This window comes from Salvelinus namaycush, chromosome 1, assembly GCF_016432855.1.
Source record: "Salvelinus namaycush isolate Seneca chromosome 1, SaNama_1.0, whole genome shotgun sequence".
Classification (NCBI taxonomy): Eukaryota; Metazoa; Chordata; class Actinopteri; order Salmoniformes; family Salmonidae; genus Salvelinus; species Salvelinus namaycush.
Window position 1 is genome coordinate 26,093,878 of NC_052307.1, and position 22,732 is coordinate 26,116,609.

Genomic DNA, 22,732 nt, shown 5'->3' on the forward strand with positions numbered 1-22,732 from the left:
TACACAAAGTTTGTTCTGCGCTCTCTTCCCCATCGGCTGTTTGCGTAGTAATTCAATTCAGATGTGCAGGATCCAAAAACATGTTTGCTTGAATGAAATCCACCCCTACACCCACATTGACTAAGGACTGTGGTTTTCTTAGCAGTGCTCCAAGTTTAATGACCCAGTGAGGTACTGCCACCTCGGTCTACTTCGCCTCAAACCGCTTAACAGACAGCGACCTTGTCTCTGCACTGGCTCAGCAACTTTTCTTCCTGTTACCGTGTTGACTCAGATCTAATATCATTAGTCAGTGTTGCCACACGACATTTGTGAAGGCATTGTGTTTTGGTACATGTTTATATTTGAAACATAGCTTATGTTCCATGTGGTTTACTTAATACACCTTGCCCATGTGATCATGAAGCCAAGCATGTGAAGCTGTCATGGGTAGGAGGGTTATTAGAGGATGAATAGAGGTATTGATGGGCTAGAGTCTATTGACCTAGAGTCTATTGACACACCTGGAATCTAATGCTGCGTTTAGACGAGGGACGCAAAAACCACCTGTTGGCAAAGCGGGACAAGAAAGCAAGAAAGAGGGTGACAGCAAAAGCAAGCCAGCACGACAGTATGTCTTGCTATGGAGATTTCAGTAAACAAACAGTGCAAATCAACATCCGGTAGAAAACAATGCTGCAGCAGACGGCAAAACTTTAAATATTTTAACTCTGGCGGCAAGTCTCGTCTTCCGCCGCCATCCTCTACAGCATTTACATTCTCATTGAAAAGAATGACATCTGGTTTGCTGTCTACCTCGTACCATCTAAACGCAGCATAAGAAAAAAAAATCCCCATCAAAATCTGTCAGTTTAAGCTAGAAATACAGTATCTAGCTTTTTGAATGGGCTGCATCTCAATCCACTACATCCCCATATGTCGCCCTTCCACACCTGCGGTGGAAAGTGGCAGAGCTACAGCGCTGTTTGTCAGACGAGGAGACTTCTTGGTCTTCTCACAAAAAGCACTGTAGCATCTAAACGGTTTGGTCTTCAAACTGATATGACCACTCTATAGAAAGGGAAGACTCTCACAAACACGGTGGTGTTCTCCGTTTTGCTCTTACAAGCCCCACGGGACTCATCTGAAGTTGGTCATTTGATGTCCCAACATTTGTCTGTTGCGTCCGAACCGTTTGGGCTACAAACTAATAGGACCCCACTGTAGAAAGGGGAGACACTCTTGAACACAATGGTGTAGTAGTAGTAACCAAAACCACGTTAAACAATTCAAAATATATTTTCAATTTGAGATTCTTCAAAGTAGCCACCTTTTGCCTTGATGACAGCTTTGCACACTCTTGGCATTCTCTCAACCAGCTTCATGAGGTAGTCACCTGGAATGCATTTCAATTAACAGGTGTGCCTTGTTAAAAGTTAATGCGTTTGAGCTAGAGGTCGACCGATTATGATTTTTCAACGCCGATACCGATTATTGGAGTACAAAAAAAAGCCGATACCGATTAATCGGTCGAATTTTATTTATTTGTAATAATGACAATTACAACAATACTGAATGAACACTTATTTTAACTTAATATAATACATCGATAAAATCAATTTAGCCTCAAATAAATAATGAAACATGTTCAATTTGGTTTAAATAATGCAAAAACAAAGTGTTGGAGAAGAAAGTAAAAGTGCAATATGTGCCATGTAAAAAAGCTAACGTTTAAGTTCCTTGCTCAGAACATGAGAACATATAAAAGCTGGTGGTTCCTTTTAACATGAGTCTTCAATATTCCCAGGTAAGAAGTTTTAGGTTGTAGTTATTATAGGAATTATAGGACTATTTCTCTCTATACGATTTGTATTTCACATACCTTTGACTATTAGATGTTCTTATAGGCACTTTAGTATTGCCAGTGTAACAGTATAGCTTCCGTCCCTCTCCTCGCTCCTACCTGGGCTCGAACCAGGAACACATCGACAACAGCCACCCTCGAAGCAGCGTTACCCATGCAGAGCAAGGGGAACAACTACTCCAAGTCTCAGAGCGAGTGATGTCACCGATTGAAACGCTATTAGAGCACACCCCGCTAACTAGCTAGCCATTTCACATTGGTTACACCAGCCTAATCTCAGGAGTTGATAGGCTTGAAGTCACAAACAGTGCAATGCTTGAAGCATTGCGAAGAGCTGCTGGCAAACACGAAAGTGCTGTTTGAATGAATGCTTACGAGCCTGCTGGTGCCTACCATCGCTCAGTCAGACTGCTCTATCAAATCATAGACTTAATTATAACATAATAACACACAGAAATACGAGCTTTTGGTCATTAAAATGGTAGAATCCGGAAACGATCATTTCGAAAACAAAACGTTTATTCTTTCAGTGAAATACGGAACCGTTCCGTATTTTATCTAACGGATGGCATCCCTAAGTCTAAATATTGCTGTTACATTGCACAACCTTCAATGTTATGTCATAATTATGTACAATTCTGGCAAATTAATTACAGCCTTTGTTAGGAATAAATGGACTTCACACAGTTCGCAATGAGCCAGGCGGCCCAAACTGCTGCATATACCCTGACTGCTTGCACGGAACGCAAGAGAAGTGACACAATTGCCCTAGTTATAAGACATTCATGTTAGCAGGCAATATTAACTAAATATGCAGGTTTAAAAATATATACTTGTGTATTGATTTTAAAGAAAGGCATTGATGTTTATGGTTAGGTACATTGGTGCAACGACAGTGCTTTTTTCGCAAATGCGCTTGTTAAATCATCACCCGTTTGTCGAAGTAGGCTGTGATTCAATTAGAAATTAACAGGCACCTCATCGATTATATGCAACGCAGGACACGCTAGATAAATTAGTAATATCATAAACCATGTGTAGTTAACTAGTGATTATGTTAAGATTGATTGTTTTTTATAAGATAAGTTTAATGCTAGCTAGCAACTTTACCTTGGCTTCTTGCTGCCCTCGCGTAACAGGAAGTCAGCCTGCCACACAGGCTCCTCGTGGAGTGCAATGTAAGGCAGGTGGTTAGAGCGTTGGACAAGTAACCGGAAGGTTGCAAAAACGAATCCCCGAGCTGACAAGGTAAAAATCTGTCATTCTGCCCCTGAACAAGGCAGTTAACCCACCGTTCCTAGGCCGTCATTGAAAATAAGAATGTGTTCTTAACTGACTTGCCTAGTTAAGTAAAGGTGTAAAAAAAAAAAAAAAATAGGCAAATCGCTATCCAAAAATACAGATTACCGATTGTTATGAAAACTTGAAATAGGCCATTCCGATTAATCGGTCGACCTCTAGTTTGGGTCAATCAGTTGTGTTGTGACATGGTAGGGGTGGTATACAGAAGATAGTCCTATTTGGTAAAATACCAAGTCCATATTATGGCAAGAACAGCTCAAATAAGCAAAGAGAAATAACAGTCCATCATTACCTTAGATATGAAGGTCAGTCAATATGTAAAATGTCAAGAACTTTGAAAGTTTCTTCAAGTGCAGTCGCAAAAACTATCAAGTGCTATGATGAAACTGGCTCTCATGAGGACTGCCACAGGAAAGGAAGACCCAGAGTTACATCTGCTGCAGAGGATAAGTTCATTAGAGTTAACTGCACCTCAGATTGCAGCCCAAATAAATGCTTCACAGAGTTCAAGTAACAGACACATCTCAGCATCAACTGTTCAGAGGAGACTACATGAATAAGGTCTTCATGGTTGAATTTCTGCAAAGAAACAACTACTAAAGGACACCAATTAAAAGAAGAGACTTGCTTGGACCAAGAAACACGTGCAGTGGACATTAGACCGGTGGAAATCTGTCCTTTGGTCTGATGAGTCCAAATTTGAGATTTTTGGTTCCAACCGCCGTGTCTTTGTGAGACGCAGAGTAGGTGAATGGATTATCTCGGCATGTGTGGTTTCCACCGTGAAGCATGGAGGAGGAGGAGGTGTGATGGTGTGGGGGTGCTTTGCTGGTGACACTGTCTGTGATTTATTTAGAATTCAAGGCACACTTAACCAGCATGGCTACCACAGCATTCTACAGCGATACGCCATCCCATCTGGTTTGCGCTTCGTGGGGCTAATCATTTCTTTTTCAACAGGACAATGACCCAAAATAGGCTGTGTAAGGACTATTTGATTCAAGAAGGAGAGTGATGGAATGCTGCATCAGATGACCTGGCATTCACAATCACCCAACCTCAACCCAATTGAGATGGTTTGGGATGAGTTGGACTGCAGAGTGAAGGAAAAGCAGCCAACAAGTGCTCAGCATATGTGGGAACTCCTTCAAGACTGTTGGAAAAGCATCCCTCATGAAGCTGGTTGAGAGAATGCCAAGAGTGTGCAAAGCTGTCATCAAGGCAAAGGGTGGCTACTTTGAAGAATCTCAAATATAAATATATTTTGATTTGTTTAACACTTTTTTGGTTACTACATGAATCCATATGTGTTATTTCACAGCTTTGATCTCTTCTATTATTCTACAATGTTTAAACTAGTAAAAATAAAGAAAAACCCTTGAATGAGTAGGTGTGTCCAAACCTCTGACCGGTACTGTATATTTCCTGAGTTTTATAATATCTCCAAGATAGAGGACAGACACTTCAAAACCTTTTTCTTTATGATGTATTTTTATGACTGTCTATTTTGCAATTCATGAATGTATTATTCTGTGGGCTATAGTAGTAAAGGCCAAATTCAATATTTTATCAAATTAATGTTTTTGAGGCCTACCTAAAGAGGTCCTAAAATTCAAAATCAAATGGCTAAATGATCCATGGTATGACCTTCATAAAACAATTCCATGTTCCATATGTTCCATATTCCCCCCCCGAAACGTCTTAAACTAACTTAATCCATTTTTTTAATGTTAAGACGACTTGTTGTTGTGGGAAATTCACATTTACTAACTGGTAATTACTGTTGAACTGCATTCCAGCTGAATGTTCAGGTGACAGACTGAAGAAGTGTAATACCATTGCCTTCATTTTTAAAAGTATTTTTATTTAATTGTAGCCACTCATAATATTCAGATCTAGTGGGAGGGACTTACTTACTTTTCAGTCAATACCTAATAAGCCAGTAGAAGTTGATGAGGTAACCATCTATGTCCCTTAAGGTAGACCACAGAGGGACCTCTCCTCTGGAGATGGTTTAAGCAGGTAGGCCGCTGGCCAAAATGGTTTTGCATGTGAACAGCCCACACCTACAGTACATATTTCTGTTCCACACTTTTTTTGGCAACGCTTTACTAAAATGCAGAGTCTGGTATCCATGTTGAAGTTGGCGCTGTTAAACTTAAAAATCCGTTCGAAGTGAACACGCGATTGGTGTATTCCAAAATACAAATTATTAATGCCGATCATTTCCAATTCTCACTGAAGTGCTTCCCAAAATGTGTTGGCACTCAGGTCCAGAGGTTTCAAACAGCATCCACAATATAGGAGAAATGTTATCACATTGTACATGAAGTAGAACAACAAAGCCTGCCTAAAGTATACATGACATTTGAGCACTGGGTTTTCTACATAATGCAATAATGCTTTATGCAACCATCATATAATATGAAAGCTTTATCCGTATCATGGGTTCTTTGGTTGTTTACACCTAATGTGCACTTTGAACAAATGTATACTTCACGTTTTACAAGGCGTTAAACATTTTAAGTTAATTTTATCTCACTTTGCATTTGTAAATATTATCCTCGTCACAACTGGCATTTCTGAAATCAAAGCAGGCTTTGGAAGCAGGAGAAACAAGTTTGCTAAGACTTAAAAAGGGGGAAAGGTTGGAACTGATATAAAAAAAGGGCAGAAAAAGCATGCCTGATATTTGGAACAATTCTAAGCAGCGTGAAGTAAGAGAGCGTACAGCCGTCTCAATGCAAACCTTGTTCCCTCCTGGACCTCATTGGTTAGATGAGAGGTTGAGAAGGAGTTGGGGAGGGATACTGAAGAAAGGTTGGAGGAACAAGATTCCTTTCTCCCCCCCACCCCTGACCCTCCCATGTGACGAGTTGGGCCAACAAGCGTTCCATTGAGCGGGGCAGCCAGGGGAAATGACTGAGGCTGAACGCTGCCTAATGAAAGTAGAGACGCTGGTTATTATTATCATCATCATCGTCCTCCTGGCTGCCCTGGCCAGCTCTAGTGCAGTTAGCTAGCAGACTATGGGGATCTGGAGTTTCTCTGGCACCACACAGCTCTATTAAAAAAGCTGAAATAACAATGAGTCTGCTCCAACAAACTTCTTGAAGTGTATATCCCAACTCCCATTGTGATTTATGCTGTATTGTGAGTGCTTTGAGTGTATATAGGATTTTTCCCCCCTTAGACCATATAGATAGATCTAATACCAGTGTAGTGTACTCAGACCAAATCAATGAGAGATCCTAAAAATGTGTATAGGGGTAACGTCATCCTACACTCTGATCAACTGAGGGCTGAATATTGTGTGGGTGAGTTAGCGGCATGAAATAAGGGATCCAGTCATGTGTATGGGCATTGAGGTACCTAGAGTACTTACAGGTGTGACTTTTGGATCATGGGCCCTGTTGTTTTGCCTGTTAGGCTGAACAAACAGTTCTCTCCGCCACTAAATGGCCGTAATGGTGTTGGCATGTATCCGCAGGCTTTTACTGTGCCTTGGTGGGGATCCAGATTGCATCATAGGGCCCGTCACACGCACAGCCACAGCCTGCTTTGTTTACCAGGGAGAAAGAGCGACAGCCAAACAGGCAGGCACAGACATAGAGGCTCACCATCACCTTTACACACATGACTTAGTGACACGGTGACTACCAACAACATACAGTGCATTCGGAAAGTATTCAGACCCATTGACCTTTTTCAACATTTTGTTACGTTACAGCATTATTCTAAAATTGATTAAATTATTTATTTTCCTCATCAATCTACACACAATACCCCATAATAACAATGCGAAAACAACACAAGTGTCTGTCCTATATCTAGGAGATATACAACTCAAGAAATATACAGTACCGGTCAGAAGTTTGGACACACATACTCATTCAAGGGTTTTTCTTTATGTTTTTTACTATTTTATACATTGTAGATTAATAGTGAATAAATCAAAGCTATGAAATAACACATATGGAATCTTGTAGTAACTAAAAAAGTGTTAAACAAATCAAAATATATTTTCTATTTGAGATTTTTCAAACTAGCCACCCTTTGCCTTGATGACAGCTTTGCACACTCTTGGCATTCTCTCAACCAGCTTCACCTGGAATTCATTTCCAACAGTCTGGAAGGAGTACCCACATATCCTGAGCACTTGTTGGCTGCTTTTCCTTTACTCTGCAGTCCAACTCATCCCAAACCATCTCAATTGGGTTGAGGCCGGGTGATTGTGGAGGCCAGGTCATCTGATGCAGCGCTCCTCACTCTCCTTCTTGGTCAAATAGCCCTTACACAGCCTGAAGGTGTGTTGGATCATTGTCCTGTTGAAAAACAAATGATAGTCCCATGAAGCGCAAACTAGATGGGATGGTGTATCGCTGCAGAATGCTGTGGTAGCCATGCTGGTTAAGTGTGCCCTGAATTCTAAATAAATCACAGATGGGGTCACCAGCAAAGCACCCCCACACCATCACTCCTCCTCCATGCTTCACGGTGGAAACCACTCATGCAGAGATCATCTATTCACCTTCTCGGTGTCTCACAAAGACATGGTGGTTAGAACTAAAAAATCTCAAATTTGGACTCATCAGACCAAAGGACAGATTCCCACCGGTCTAATGTCCATTGCTTCTAATTGGTGTCCTTTAGTAGTGCTTTCTTTGCAGAAATTCAACCATGAAGGCCTTATTCATGTAGTCTCCTCTGAACAGTTGATGTTGAGATGTGTCTGTTACTTGAACTCTGTGAAGAATTTATTTGGGCTGCAGTCTGAGGTGCAGTTAACTCTAATGAACTTATCCTCTGCAGCAGAGCTAACTCTGGGTCTTCCTTTCCTGTGGCGGTCCTCATGAGAGCCAGTTTCATCATAGCACTTGATAGTTTTTGCAACTGCACTTGAAGAAACTTTCAAAGTTCTTGACATTTTACATATTGACTGACCTTCATGTCTAAGGTAATGATGGACTGTTATTTCTCTTTGCTTATTTGAGCTGTTCTTGCCATAATATGGACATGGTCTTTTACCAAATAGGGCTATCTTCTGTATACCACCCCTACCTTGACACAACACAACTGATTAGCTCAAACGCATTAACTTTTAACAAGGCACACCTGTTAATTGAAATGCATTCCAGGTGAATACCTAATGAAGCTGGTTGAGAGAATGCCAAGAGTGTGCAAAGCTGTCATCAAGGCAAATGGTGGCTACTTTAAAGAACCTCAAATAGAAAATATATTTAGAATTTTTTAACACTTATTTGGTTACTACATAATTCCATATGTGTTATTTCATAGCTTTGATGTCTTCTATTATTCTATAATGTAGAAAATAGTAAATAAAGAAAAACCCTTGAATGAGTAGGTGTGTTCAAACTTTTGACTGGTACTGTATGCAAGGTCCCACAGTGCTCCGAGACAGGATTGTGTCGAGGCACAGATTTGGGGAAGGGTACCAAAAAAATGCAGTTGAATATCCCCAAGAACACTGTGACCTCCGTCATTCTTAATTGGAAGAAGTTTGGAACTACCAAGACTCTTACTAGAGCTGGGCGCCCAGCCAAACAGAGCAATCGGGGGAGAAGGACCTTGGTCAGGGAGGTGACCAAGAACCCGATGGTCACTCTGACATAGCTCCAGAGTTCCTCTGTGGAGATGGGAGAACATCCCAGAAGCACAACCATTTCTGCAGCACTCCACCATGCAGGCCTTCATGGTAGAGTGGTCAGACTGAAACCACTCCCCTGTAAAAGGCACATGACAGTCCGCCTGGAGTTTGCCAAAACGCACCTAAAGGACTCTTAGACCATTAGAAACAAGGTTCTCTGGTCTGATGAAACCAAGATTGAACTCTTTGGCCTGAATGCCAAGCGTCACGTCTGGAGGAAACCTGGCACCATTCCTACGGTGAAGCATGGTGGTGGCAGCATCATGCTTTGGGGATGTTTTTCAGCGGTAGGGAATGGAAGACTAGTCAGGATCGAGGGAAAGATGAACGGAGCAAAGTACAGAGAGATCCTTGATGAACACCTGCTCCAGAGTGCTCAGAACCTCAGACTGGGGTGAAGGTTCATCTTCCAACAGGACAACGACCCTAAGCACACAGCCAAGACAACGCAGGAGTGGCTTCGGGACAAGTCTCTGAATGTCCTTGAGGGGCCCAGCCATAGCCCTGACTTGAACCTGATCGAACATCTCTGGAGAGACCTAAAAATAGCTGTGCAGCAACGCTCCCCATCCAACCTGACAGATCTTGAGAGGATCTGCAGAGAAGAATGGGAGAATCTCCCAAATACTGGTGTGCCAAGCTTGTAGCTTCATACCCAAGAAGACTCGAGGCTGTAATAGCTTTCAAAGGTGCTTCAACAAAGGGTCTGAATACCTATGTAAATGTGATATTTACGATTTTTTATAATTATTTTTTAGATATTCGCAAACATTTCTTAACCTGTTTTGCTTTGTCATTATGGGGTATTGTGTGTAGATTGAGGGGGGGGGGAAACAATTTAATCCATTTTAGAATAAGGCTGTAACTCAACAAAATATGGAAAAAGTCAAGGGGTGTGAATACTTTCCGAATGCACTGTACCTTCATGCTCGCTGGCTCCATGGTAGATTTGGAACATTATGATGCAGAAGGCTATACATGTTTGTCAATGAAAATGTCAAACATCATGCACAACGTGTTACAAATGCCAGACTGTGTTATCTGTAAGTTATGAATGAGCCTATTTCTGTAAGAGTGTTTGGAGACCCAGGAATACCAGTAAACCCCTGCTCTAACCTATCCTGTCTCTCCCATGTCTAAAGTCCCTCTGTGTGTTCCTCTTGTCTCTCCTACAGTCCAACAAGGTCCCAGTGGTGCAGCATGCTCACCATGTCCACCCGCTGACCCCCCTCATCACCTACAGCAACGAACACTTCTCCCCCGGAACCCCTCCCTCACACCTCTCCCCGGAGATCCTTGACCCAAAGACAGGTACACACACAAACCTCATGGAATATCATGTTGCTGCCTAGTACAGCCTCTGATCCAAAAGCATTGCATGGCTTGCATTCAACTTTAACAGAGGTATGTCTGACTTAATCATTGGCTAATTTCTTAGAGATAATGACCTTGACTGTGACTAGTAAAATGACCTAAATGCTTAAACTGTCCCCTTTTGTGTTCCCTTCAGGCATTCCTCGGACTCCCCACCCATCAGAGCTCTCTCCGTACTACCCCCTGTCTCCGGGTGCAGTGGGACAGATCCCTCATCCTCTGGGCTGGCTGGTGCCACAGTGAGCAACACACAGCGTTAAATCTTACAGTCCAAATCTCATATTGAAGTCGGAAGTTTACATATATTAAAACTCATTTTTCAACCACTCCACAAATTTCTTGTTAATAAACTATAGTTTTGGCAAGTCGGTTAGGACATCTACTTTGTGCATGACACAAGTCATTTTTCCAACAATTGTTTACAGACAGATTATTTAACTTATAATTCACTGTATCACAATTCCAGTGGGTCAGAAGTTTACATACACTAAGTTGACTGTGCCTTTAAACAGCTTGGAAAATTCCAGAAAATGATACCATGGCTTTAGAAGCTTCTGATAGGCTAATTGACATAATTTGAGTCAATTGGAGGTGTACCTGTGGATGTATTTCAAGGGCTACCTTCACACTCAGTGCCTCTTTGCTTGACATCATGGGTAAATCAAAAGAAATCAGCCAAGACCTCAGAAAAAGAATTGTAGACCTCCACAAGTCTGGTTCATCCTTGGGAGCAATTTCCAAATGCCTGAAGGTACCACGTTCATCTTTACAAACAATAGTACACAAGTATAAACACCATGGGACCACGTAGCCGTCATACCGCTCAGGAAAGAGACACGTTCTTTCTCCTAGAGATGAACGTACGTTGGTGCGAAAAGTGCAAATCAATCCCAGAACAACAGCAAAGAACCTTGTGAAGATGCTGGAGGAAACAGGTACAAAAGTATCTATATCCACAGTAAAATGAGTCCTATATCGACATAACCTGAAAGGCCGCTCAGCAAGGAAGAAGCCACTGCTCCAAAACCGCCATAAAAAAGCCAGACTACGGTTTGCAACTGCACGTGGGGACAAAGATGATTATTTTTGGAGAAATGTCCTCTGGTCTGATGAAACAAAAATAGAACTGTTTGGCCATAATGACCATCGTTATGTTTAGAGGAAAAAGGGGGAGACTTGCAAGCTGAAGAACACCATCCCAACCGTGAAGCACAGGGTGGCAGCACCATGTTGTGGGGAGTGCTTTGCTGCAGGAGGGGCTGCTGCACTTCACAAAAAAGATGGCATCATGAGTAGGAAAATGATGTGGATATATTGAAGCAACATCCCAAGACATCAGTCAGGAAGTTAAAGCTTGGTGGCAAATGGGTCTTCCAAATGGACAATGACCCCAAGCATACTTCCAAAGTTGTGGCAAAATTGCTTAAGTACAACAAAGTCAAGGTATTGGAGTGGCCATCAGAAAGCCCTGACCTCAATCCTATAGAAAATTTGTGGGCAGAACTGAACAAGCGTGTGCGAGCAAGGAGGCATACAAACCTGACTCAGTTACACTAGCTCCGTAAGGAGGAATGGGCATACAAACCCAACTTATTTTGGGAAGCTTGTGGAAGGCTACCCAAAACATTTGACCCAAGTTAAACAATTTAAAGGCAATGCTACCAAATACTAATTGAGTGTATGTAAACTTCTGACCCACTGGGAATGTGATGAAAGAAATAAAAGCTGAAATAAATCATTCTCTGTACTATTATTCTGACATTTGACATTCTTAAAATACAGTGGTGATCCTAACAGACCTAAGACAGGGAATTTTTACTAGGATAAAATGTCAGGAATTGTGAAAAACCGAGTTTTTAAATGTATTTCGCTAAGGTGTATGTTAACTTCCGACTTCAACTATAGTATAGGAGAAACATTGACTACAGTCTGATGCATTTCTTAAACGTTAAAGCAAGTTCTGATATTCAAATATTAAAACACTGTCAAATTTGAGATATTTACGATAAATACTTCACATTCGATGGGTTTTGCCATGGGTCTTGTAATCAATTTGAATGGCGCTGTTCCTCACGCAGGGGATTGCAGTTGATGAGGGCTGGATTAGTGCTGCTGCGTTCTCTCTTAGCTGTGTCTGATCCTCTTCTCACTGTTGCCTCCCTCTCGTTCTCTCATTCTCAGGCAGGGCCAGCACATGTACTCTATCCCCCCAGGGGGGTTCCGGCACCCCTATCCCGCCCTCGCAATGAATGCATCCATGTCCAGGTGAGTGGATCTCTCTGCTTTTTGTCACCCAGTCTCAGGAACGTCCACTAGCCCCTAACCCTCCCTAAAAATGTAGATATTCAATATCTAGTGGTTACATTACACTCTGTAGTCATGTTTCTGATCTTGTCATTGCTCATTAGTTTATAACAGTATTAGGACAGGGGTATCCAACCATAGACAGCCAGTGGGGTAGGGACTACAAAGGAATGTGGGGGCTAAGTCTTCTAAAGATGAGATCAGCCTTCCTTCCAAAGAGAAAGCGAACAGACTATTGGCATTCAAAACCCTACCCGGTAGACAGCACTGTCTTTTCTCGCTCAGGCCAATGTTCTGAGTTGCTCTGCTACACACACACACAAAGATGAAAGGGCTAAGAATCGATTAGGACAAATCAAAGCTAATCTGAACCGACAACTCCCATCTGATTTAACTCTCTGCCCACTGTCAAATTTGAAAGATTTGTAGCGAGCCTTCCGGTGCTAGTATGGGATGAAATATTCATCAGGGTCTCAATGGGATCAATAGTGCTCTCAGTTCCTGCCACATTGTTACAAAGTTTGTCTTACCGTCCGCCCCCCTTGAACAAGACTTGATACGTGTGTCAGGTAATACTTGACAGTTTCGTCATAAATATATTATTTTATGTACTGTATCTCATACAGTATGTAGCAAAATGTCTGCTTGACTTTTTATGTTTTATATTTTTCTTTTCCTCATTGTTTTTTTGGGCTGCTGGGATTGTAATGGTTGAAAGAGGCCCGCCCCTTTTACGTATGAGATTATAGTTTAAATCAAAAAATATTGGAGAGATTATTTTCATAAAATTTACCCTATTGGGTTATCCTCAATTTGACTTGTTACTGTTATAGGGATACTTCAGGATTTTGGCAATGAAGCCCTTTATCTACTTCCCTGGAGACAGATGAACTTGTGGATACCATTTTTGTCTGGGTGCAGTTTGATAGAAGTTGCTAACTACCGTTTGCGCAATTGCTAACTAGCATTATCGCAATGACTGGAAGTCTATGGGAACAGCTCGCAAAACTACCTCGAACGTCCTTCATACTGGACTCCGAGACATAAAAATGGTATCCACAAGTTCACCTGACTCTGGGGAAGTAAAGCAAGGAAAGTGTCTGTGCACACTCACAAACTTACAGTACAATGCTATAGTAAATCATGGACCATATCTGTCTTAAATGTTATGAGATTTTTATGAAGCATTGAAGGATTTTCCATTCAATCATGTATTTAACAGGAATGCGTGGCAGAGGAGCACGGACCTTAATTTCCCCCTTTGTCCATGTACAATGTACCATTGTGTTGTGTTAGCACCACTCTCGTTTTCCGACAGTTATCTGAATGTTCTGTTCTGTTAGCTGTGGAAGTCCCTCCATGGTTTGGAACACAGGGAGGAAAGTGGTTTCAGGTGTCAGGGCCCCTTGGTCACCATGGTTACCACACACTCCACTTTTCTCCAGGCATGGTCGGATAAAGGGGCTTTTGAGCCTTTATTTGAAGAAAAAAAAATATGTAGCTAATTTTGGACATTACTTTAGTCTAGACTCCAGACAGACGGTCAAAGCGGTCGAAGTTGACTTGACAGGGCAGACAGAAAGTGCCTGTGAAAAGTTTAACAGGTGTTTGTCTTTTGTTGTTTTCCAGCTTGGTGTCTAGCCGTTTCTCCCCCCACATGATGCCCCACCACCCCCACGGCATGCACCAGACTGGCATCCCTCATCCTGCTATCGTATCACCAGCCATCAAGCAGGAGCCCAACAGTCATGACCACATGAGCCCCTCCATGCATTCGTAAGGACCATTAACTAACAGATTCTTCACATTTACTTACAGCCAAACATATAAACACTTTATACTGTGATCTTATTCAAATGGATTATTGACTGAGTATCCAGTCTCTATTCATAATTCCATTTAAAGGGCCAGGATTCAAGAATATCCTGACTCTTTGTAATGGGTCAGCCAGGTCTTCTGGAAGGGAATCAGACCTCACACAAAAGGACTATTTTAAGGGACATTTGAATGTGTGTTTTGTTGTCTCAGCAGGAAGTCTCCTGGCCCGGCGAAGAAGGAGGAGGACAAGAAGCCCCACATCAAGAAGCCTCTGAATGCCTTCATGCTGTACATGAAGGAGATGAGGGCCAAGGTGGTGGCTGAGTGCACCCTGAAGGAGAGCGCTGCCATCAACCAGATACTGGGGCGAAGGGTGAGCACAGCACACTGCCTGACCACACAGACACACACACAACAGTTTGGGAATGTGTTTGTGGATGTAAATTCTGTACATGCTTCGACTAGTTCTCTGACTTTTGTCATGTTTGTGTTCACAGTGGCACTCACTTTCGAGAGAAGAGCAAGCGAAATACTATGAGCTGGCAAGGAAAGAGAGGCAACTCCACTCCCAACTCTACCCAGGCTGGTCAGCACGAGATAACTATGTGAGTAGGACATCTTTCCATGGATCTTTTAACAATGAGGGAAATGTGGGTTGCTTAAGCGCCCCCTCATTTCCACTTGGTTTAAAAATGATTCAATACTGTATCTGTAATAATAACTGTACTGTTGTTCTCATACACTGAAGTTGTATGAGGTAGTGTTGAAGCATGTCGCTGTCACTTGGATAGAGACCAGTTTTTTTCTAAATACATTGTTTTGTTTATCTGCTCAGGGAAAGCGGAAAAAGAGGAAGAGAGATAATAAGCCAGACTCAACACCAGAGGGTAAGGGGCCCTTTTCTCTCTGTCCTTCTCTTGGACCGTTCTTCTCGATTTAGGGCAGAAAGAACTCCATCTGTAGGCCTGTGTGAAATAGTACCCCAAGCTTCACTTTGCTGGTCATGTGACTTGGCAGTGGTCCAATACAACATGCAATATGCAAAATAACACCTTTTTAAGTTTTTGACTTCAGTTTTTTCCTTCTTTACTAACTCCTCTCTTCCCTCTATACTTTGACAAGCAGCATATGAGGTTCAGTGCTAATAGTGACGTTGTGGCAGGTATGTCTGCTTTTATGAACCAGTGTGGCTGAACTGCAGGCCACTGCTCTCCACTCCACCCGCAGTGGTTTGGTCTGTTGCAGCACAACGCTCAAACCTCATTTACATGCAGGCATTTAACGTGTCATCGACTTTGTTTATATGATCACAGACGTTTTTCCGCCCGATTTGTTTAATTTATAAAAGCATATGCCATTTTGTTGTTAATTTCACTTCTGCAACTTCACCTTTTTTTAATAAATTAATTCAAAGTTTATCTGTTTGTCCCAGACCTTTTGGTTTTCCATGTTCTGTACATTGTCTGTGAATGTTTTGTATTTTTTGGCCAGCTATCATGTGTACAAGAGAACGGGCACTGTTGAAGGACACGATTGTCGGCTTCTTTAACAGCAATATTGACGAAGCCCCTTCCTTTTGTTTACCCAGACTTCTCAATCAGGAACAAGAATCAGTGTGTGCAGTACCTACCCTCAGAGAAGATGTGTGACAGCCCTGCCTCGTCTCACGGCAGCATGCTGGATTCTCCAGCCACACCCTCTGCAGCTCTGGCCTCCCCGGCTGCGCCCGCCGCCACCCACTCAGAGCAGGCCCAGCCCCTGTCCCTCACCACCAAACCAGAGGGACGCCTGCACCATCATTTCCTAACTGGCAAGCCCTCTGGATCTGCTTCTTCTTCGTCATCTTCATCCTCTTCCTCTTCCTCCTCGTCCCACCCAAGCATCTCTATCCCTATTGGTACTTCAGGCAGCCACTCCAGCCACTCTGCACCAATTTTCTCTCGGCCAATCCCATTCAGCTCCCTACACCACTCGATGCTCTCCCCGCCCTCTCCTTTCCATCAAGCAGCCCTGCATTCCCATCATGCCCTGTTCCAGTCACAGCCCCTCTCCTTGGTAACCAAATCGTCTGACTAAATCTACAAAAGCAATTCCTTTCTCTTTTATTGTGCTGTATATTGCTTTTACTTTTCAAAAAATAGATATTAGAACAACTTTTTTTAAATGATGAAAAGGAAGAAATATTATTGGTCAATATTTGATCCCGTCCTTTTCTACTCTCAATGAAACAAAATGTATTTTTTTGTAAAGTTTACTACAGAACTGGTTTCTCTTTTTGATGCATTTATCCAATGAACCAGTTGTATAAAATAACCCATGTATAAAATGTTTCTTTAAGAAAAAACAAGGAAAAGAAAAAACACCCTCTCCTTTTAACCAAAAACGGATTTAATGTTAATATTGAGTTTAATTCATAGTTTTTGCCAATTATTTCAGTAATTTCAATGATTCCTTTTAAATTCCCAAGTGTGTGACCTTCCTTTTGACATGTTAAATAAACCTTTGAGATTGTTTCTTAGAAATGCCTGCTTCTCTTTTCTTCCATGCACTCTGCAAGACGAGTGTTAATTTCATCACTCTCTGATCATGCACATTCATTTGAATATGAATCAATAACATAATTGTTACATTATATGAATTTTGAAGCAATGTACACATTACCTACAGATTCAAACCGGGTAGATGTAAATACAGGTGCAGATGCTAAGTTGGAAGGGGCCTATTTGCTGGGAGTTTTAAAACTTATCAACAGCTGATGGAGGCACTATGAAGTTCTTCAAGATAAATATTGGAAGTGGTCATTCATCGGTTAGTAACAGATATGTTGTATTTTGGGCACTTTAGTTGTGGATAATAAATATATCATCACGATAGTGGGGGAAGAATCACCAGTTTATCTTTAATAGGGTGAATTTAGGCTGACCACGCTGGAAAATGAGAAGCTGTGCCAAGGTAACAACATTTTAAGCCAAATATAAATACAAATAAAAAATAAAAGACATCCTGGAATGTAGAGTTCCATAACAACGACAAACAAGCAGGTCAGCCTCCTCCCCAGCACACCAAACCCCTTTCCCTCGCACAGTTCTACAGCATCTTTATTCACCATTTGGCACAGTGCTGAGGCTTAATTAACTCCGAGGTAATGGGATGGAGCTCCTGGGACCTAATTAGGATATTCAGTTAGTCAAAAATACACAAGGTAGGTTACAGTTTTTGGTGGCTTTGGAGATGAGGACCAGTGCCAGGGATGGTCCAATTAGCCTCTAGCTGTGGTACTAGCCTGGAAGAGCACATTGAAGTTCCTTCGCCCTGTGACTCTATGTTTTAGACCTTACCTTGTCCTTACCCACACTTCCCACAAAGAAGAGAGAGAGGAGAGCTACAGTTAGATTGCCATTGAGATAATTGGTAGTTTGGGTATTCTAAAAATCAAATAGAAGAAGTAAGAAATTAGTCAATGTATTCCTGCAACATCCAGATGGTAGGAGGCTGACCAGCCTTCCTGTCCCAAATCCACTCCTCTTTGGTTTCCCCAGGGTATCCCCTCCTGTGTAACACTAACAATGGTTGACAACATGCACACTCATTTGCTTACCATGCTCAGCATCCTTATCAGCTCTGATTGAGAGGCTATGAACATACAGATTAGCCTAGTTCTGATGGAGCAGAGTAAAATAATATGGCTCTGTACACAAAATGATGAGTTTTATTCTAATTCTATATGTATGCAAACAATACCAATAGCTGTCATTCATTAGTGTTGTCCATAATCGATAACTTGAACCATTTCCTCAACACAGCTGTAGGACAATGCCTTCAGACAAGGGTGTCTCGCTCTCTCTTAGACTGGGTTCTTTATGGCCTGAACTGCGAACGACAGACTGACGGACGTGTGCACACAGAGGATTTGTTTCCATTTTTGCCCTGCGGTGAGATACTGAGATGTCAGTCTCCCAGCAATGTTTTAACTAATTATTAGTCTCTGCTTGTTTTCCTCTGTCTTATGTCATCACAGGCAGAGGCCGTGGTCTCTGGTGCCATGCCTGCCTACCCTCAGCTACTTCTCCAATCCATCACTGATATGACAGGTAATGTTGTCAACAACAGCCGATAAAACTGTCTCCTCAAGGCTATACATCTATTGTAATGTTGCATTCTCTATAGTTAGTAACACATAAAACTGAAAGACTCCAGGTGAATGACTTAAAATATGCTGGCTATCCCAGGCTGGCTTCAAGCCATGTTATACTGCTTCAAAACATGGCTGCATCAAGCAATGTCAATGAATTTCAGTCAATATCCATCACTGCATTCTTGTTTCAAAATTATCATAGGAATACAGGTGCAGAATTTGTGATGAGGCAATAGTATTAGATGTACCTTGTTTCATACACTATATATACAAAGGTATGTGGACACCCCTTTAAATTTGTGGATTCGGCTATTTCAGCCACACCCATTGCTGACAGGTGTATAAAATCGAGCACACAGCCATGCAATCTCCATGGACAAACATTGGCAGTAGAATGGCCTTACTGAAGAGCTCAGTGACTTTCAACGTGGAACTGTCAGAGGATGCCACCTTTCCAACAAGTCAGTTTGTCACATTTCTGCCCTGCTAAAACTGCCCAGGTCAACTGAAAGTGCTGTTATTGTGAAGTGGAAACGTCAAGGTGCAACAATGGCTCAGCCGCGAAGTGATAGGCCACACAAGCTCACAGAAAGGGACCAGCGAGTAGCGCGTAAAAATCGTGTGTCCTCCGTTGCAGCACTCACTACTGAGTTCCATACTGCCTCTGGAAGCAACGTCAACACAAGAACAGTTTGTCGGGAGCTTCATGAAATGGGTTCCTTGGCCGAGCAGCCACACACTAGCCAAAGATCACCATGAGCAATGCCCAGCGTCTGCTAGAGTGGTGTAAAGCTCACCGCCTTTGGACTCTGGAACAGTGGAAACGCGTTCTCTGGAGTAATGAATCACGCTTCACTATTTGGCATTCCGACAGGCTAATCTGAGTTTGGCGGATGCCAGGAGAAAGCTACCTGCCCGAATGCCTAGTGCCAACTGTAAAGTTTGGTGGAGGAGGAATAATGGTCTGGGGCTGTTTTCCATGGTTCGGGCTAGGCCCCTTAGTTTCAGTGAAGAGAAATCTTAATGCTACAGCATACAATGACATTCTAGAGGATTCTGTGCTTCCATTTTTGTGGGAACAATTTGGGGAAGGCCTTTTTCTGTTTCAGTATGACATTGCCCCCGTGCACAAAGCGAGGTCCATACAGAAATGGTTTGTCGAGATTGGTGTGGAAGAACTTGACTGGCCTGCACAGAGCCCTGACCTCAACCCCATCCAACACCTTTGGGATGAATTGGAACACTGACTGTGAGCCAGGCCTAATTGCCCAACATCAGTGCCCAACCTCACTAATGCTCTTGTGGCTGAATCCCCAAAGCAATGTTCCAACATTTAGTGGAAAGCCTTCCCAGAAGAGTGGAGGCTGTTATAGCAGCAAAGGAGGGACCAACTCCATATTAATGCCCATGATTTTGGAATGAGATGTTCGACGAGCAGCTGTCCACATACTTTTGGTCATGTAGTGTATGTAGCTGCAATGTATAAAATTCATATTTGAACAAATGCTATCCTATTTGTTGCTTCATACATACAGGCTAGAAACTGAATTTATTTTTCTTGATATTAGTATTTTAGGTTTTATTTGCACAACATTGTAGAGTCTGAATCCTTAGCCCCTCGTTGATTAACTATAATAGAGTGACAATTAAATCTTATGATGGAACTAAAAATGTAGCAACAGCATTCTACCTATAAACATTTTCCTGATCCCATTTGAAAATAACAGATATTAGTACTGTATATTTATTGAAAGAGGGGGGGTTATTGTCACCCATTGTAAGTGTGCATCCCTAGCCCTTAGTCGTCACTGTTGATCCAATAATAAGTATTGTATTTGGTTGCCTCTACTAGATATCTGCCATGTGCACAAGGTCAGATTTAATACATGTTAATTTTGCTCATTAAATTCTTGCAGTCTCTTGTCATGGTTCTTTTTTGGGCCCTCCTTTGATCTCAAATTCATTCCAGGTTAACCCTTTGATATTTCAAATGCATGACACTGTAGAGATCCAAATAAGTACCCCATTAGACAGAGGAGTTAATACGATTCCTCTCAGGTTAGAATATCAGTGGTTAATTCTTGAATTAAATAAATAATACTATTGGATTATAGAGAAGGATCCATTCAGATTGGCATTCAGGAGACACTGTAACATCCTGTTATTTTATGCAGGTAGCATGCTGTCAAAAGGACATACAATCCTAGTAGTGGCTTATAGGCTACAATATTCAGGTCTGGCTAGCACATTGACACATTGACTCTGTACCGGCACCCCCTGAATATAGCCCCGCTATTGTTATTTACTGCTGCTCTTTAATGATTTGTTATTCTTATCTCTTACTTTTTTTGTTGTTGTATTTTAAAAAAACTGCATTGTTGGTTAAGGGCTTGTAAGTAAGCATTTCACTGTAAGGTCTACACCTGTTGTATTCGGCGCATGTGACAAATAAAATTTGATATATGAGCCATAATAACAGTCAGAATGAGTAAGTAATCCACATTCTACATGGACTGTCTAGGAGGGGTAGGGCTGCAAAAAATAAATGTAGTGCTGCTTATCTCAAATTTCAATTATGTTATTGTCTACAGACAGAACGGAAGAGTCTACCAGATTATCAACTAAAGTAATACATGCATACAGGGTTCAAATATGGGTTCAAATATGTCATTATTTCTGTACTTATACAATCACGCCTGCTTTTTCCTTTGTTATCATTATCTTGGTGCCCATATCGATAGATATCAGGATGTTGGAAGTGTCTGGAAGGTTCCAGTGTGTTTGCTTCTACCCTGCTTTCTCAACGTGATATTAATTGATTGTTTCCCCCCAGTTTGACAAGACTCAGCTGGCACCTCTATGAACACAGGTATCGCTTGCTGTGAGCTTAAGAACCCCCTGCTTAATGTATTATTCATACCCATTTGACCTTAAAGAAGGGAATGCAAATGTAACTCAAGAATGAGATAGATGATATAACTTTCTAAATGTCAAACACCATAATGAAGACACATTCATGACAAGAATCCACAGGTCTCTCGTTTCCAGCTGAGATGTAAAATACCTCTCATTAACATTTGGATGATTATCACTCCCACGATCTCAGGTCATGTGCTCAAACAAGTTGCATTTTATTGATGATTCCGTAAGGAGGATTATCTCAAGGCTTTTGCACATATTGAAATATGTTTACTTCTAGAGATCTAGAGCTTTTTATCGCACAACTTGACAAACAGCTCCATGGTAGTAGTCAGACCCCACTGAATCTCTCTGCATTTGCATATGAATGTGTTCACAGTAAGATCGGCATGGATCCCAATGTAATTTATTATGACACCATAAAATAATAATTATATTTGTCCTATTTCACGCAACTAGCAACTTTCCGTTCACTGGCCCAACACTCCAACCGCTAGGCTCTGCTGACAAAATACATAAGAAACCTTTACTTAATAAAAACATTGAATTTCTTAAACCAAACCACCTTGAAGGATAAAAAAATGCTCCTTATGGGATTTGAACCAACAACACTGTGCAACCTGGTCTCAGCACATTTCGTATTATTCTGTACGTAAATCCGGGACACTCCATTTAGTATGATATTTACATTTCGTATGGTATGTATTAAATTGTATGATATGTTGCGAATTACAATTTGTGTTATATGTTATGAATTTTCAAAACTTGATATACACTGAACAAAAATGTAAAACGCAACATGTGAAATGTTGGTCACATGTTTCATGAGCTGAAATAAAAGATCCCAGAAATGTTTAATACACACAAAAAGCTGCTCTCAAATTGTGTGTACAAATTTGTTTACATCCCTGTTAGTGAGCATTTCTCCTTTGCCAAGATAATCCATTCACCTGACAGGTGTGGCATATCAAGAAGCTGATTAAACAGCGTAATCATTACACAGGTGCACCTTGTGCTGGGGACAATAAAAGGCTACTCTAAAATGTGCAGTTTTGTCATACAATACAATGCCACAGATGTCTCAAGTTTTCAGGAAACATGCAATTGGCATGCGGACTTCAGAAATGTCCACCAGAGCTGTTGTCAGATGATTGAATGTTCATTTTTCTACCATAAGCCACCTCCAACATCATTTTATGGAATTTGGCAGTACGTCCAATCAGCCTCAGAACTGCAGACCACATGTATGGCATCGTGTGGGCAAACGGTTTGTTGATGTCAACGTTGTGAACAGGGTGCCCCATGGTTGTGGTGGGGTCATGGTATGGGCAGGCAGGCATAAGCTACGGACATCGAACACAATTGCATT

General features: G+C 41.7%; 1 protein-coding gene across 2 annotated transcripts in view; it reads left to right on the forward strand.

The window, feature by feature from the left end:
- LOC120021019 (transcription factor 7-like 1-B) overlaps positions 1–16,814 on the forward strand; it is a 51,549-nt gene extending 34,735 nt beyond the window's left edge. The window contains exons 5-12 of one of the 2 annotated variants that reach the window (XM_038964705.1): positions 9,989–10,124; positions 10,324–10,426; positions 12,369–12,452; positions 14,121–14,267; positions 14,520–14,682; positions 14,807–14,914; positions 15,145–15,196; positions 15,898–16,814. In XM_038964705.1, coding sequence (XP_038820633.1) covers positions 9,989–10,124; positions 10,324–10,426; positions 12,369–12,452; positions 14,121–14,267; positions 14,520–14,682; positions 14,807–14,914; positions 15,145–15,196; positions 15,898–16,385 — 1,281 coding nt within the window. In that variant the 3' untranslated portion in view covers positions 16,386–16,814. The remainder of the gene's footprint in view (positions 1–9,988; positions 10,125–10,323; positions 10,427–12,368; positions 12,453–14,120; positions 14,268–14,519; positions 14,683–14,806; positions 14,915–15,144; positions 15,197–15,897) is intronic. The other variant, XM_038964763.1, reaches the window with a different exon arrangement.
- Positions 16,815–22,732: the final 5,918 nt, after the last annotated feature.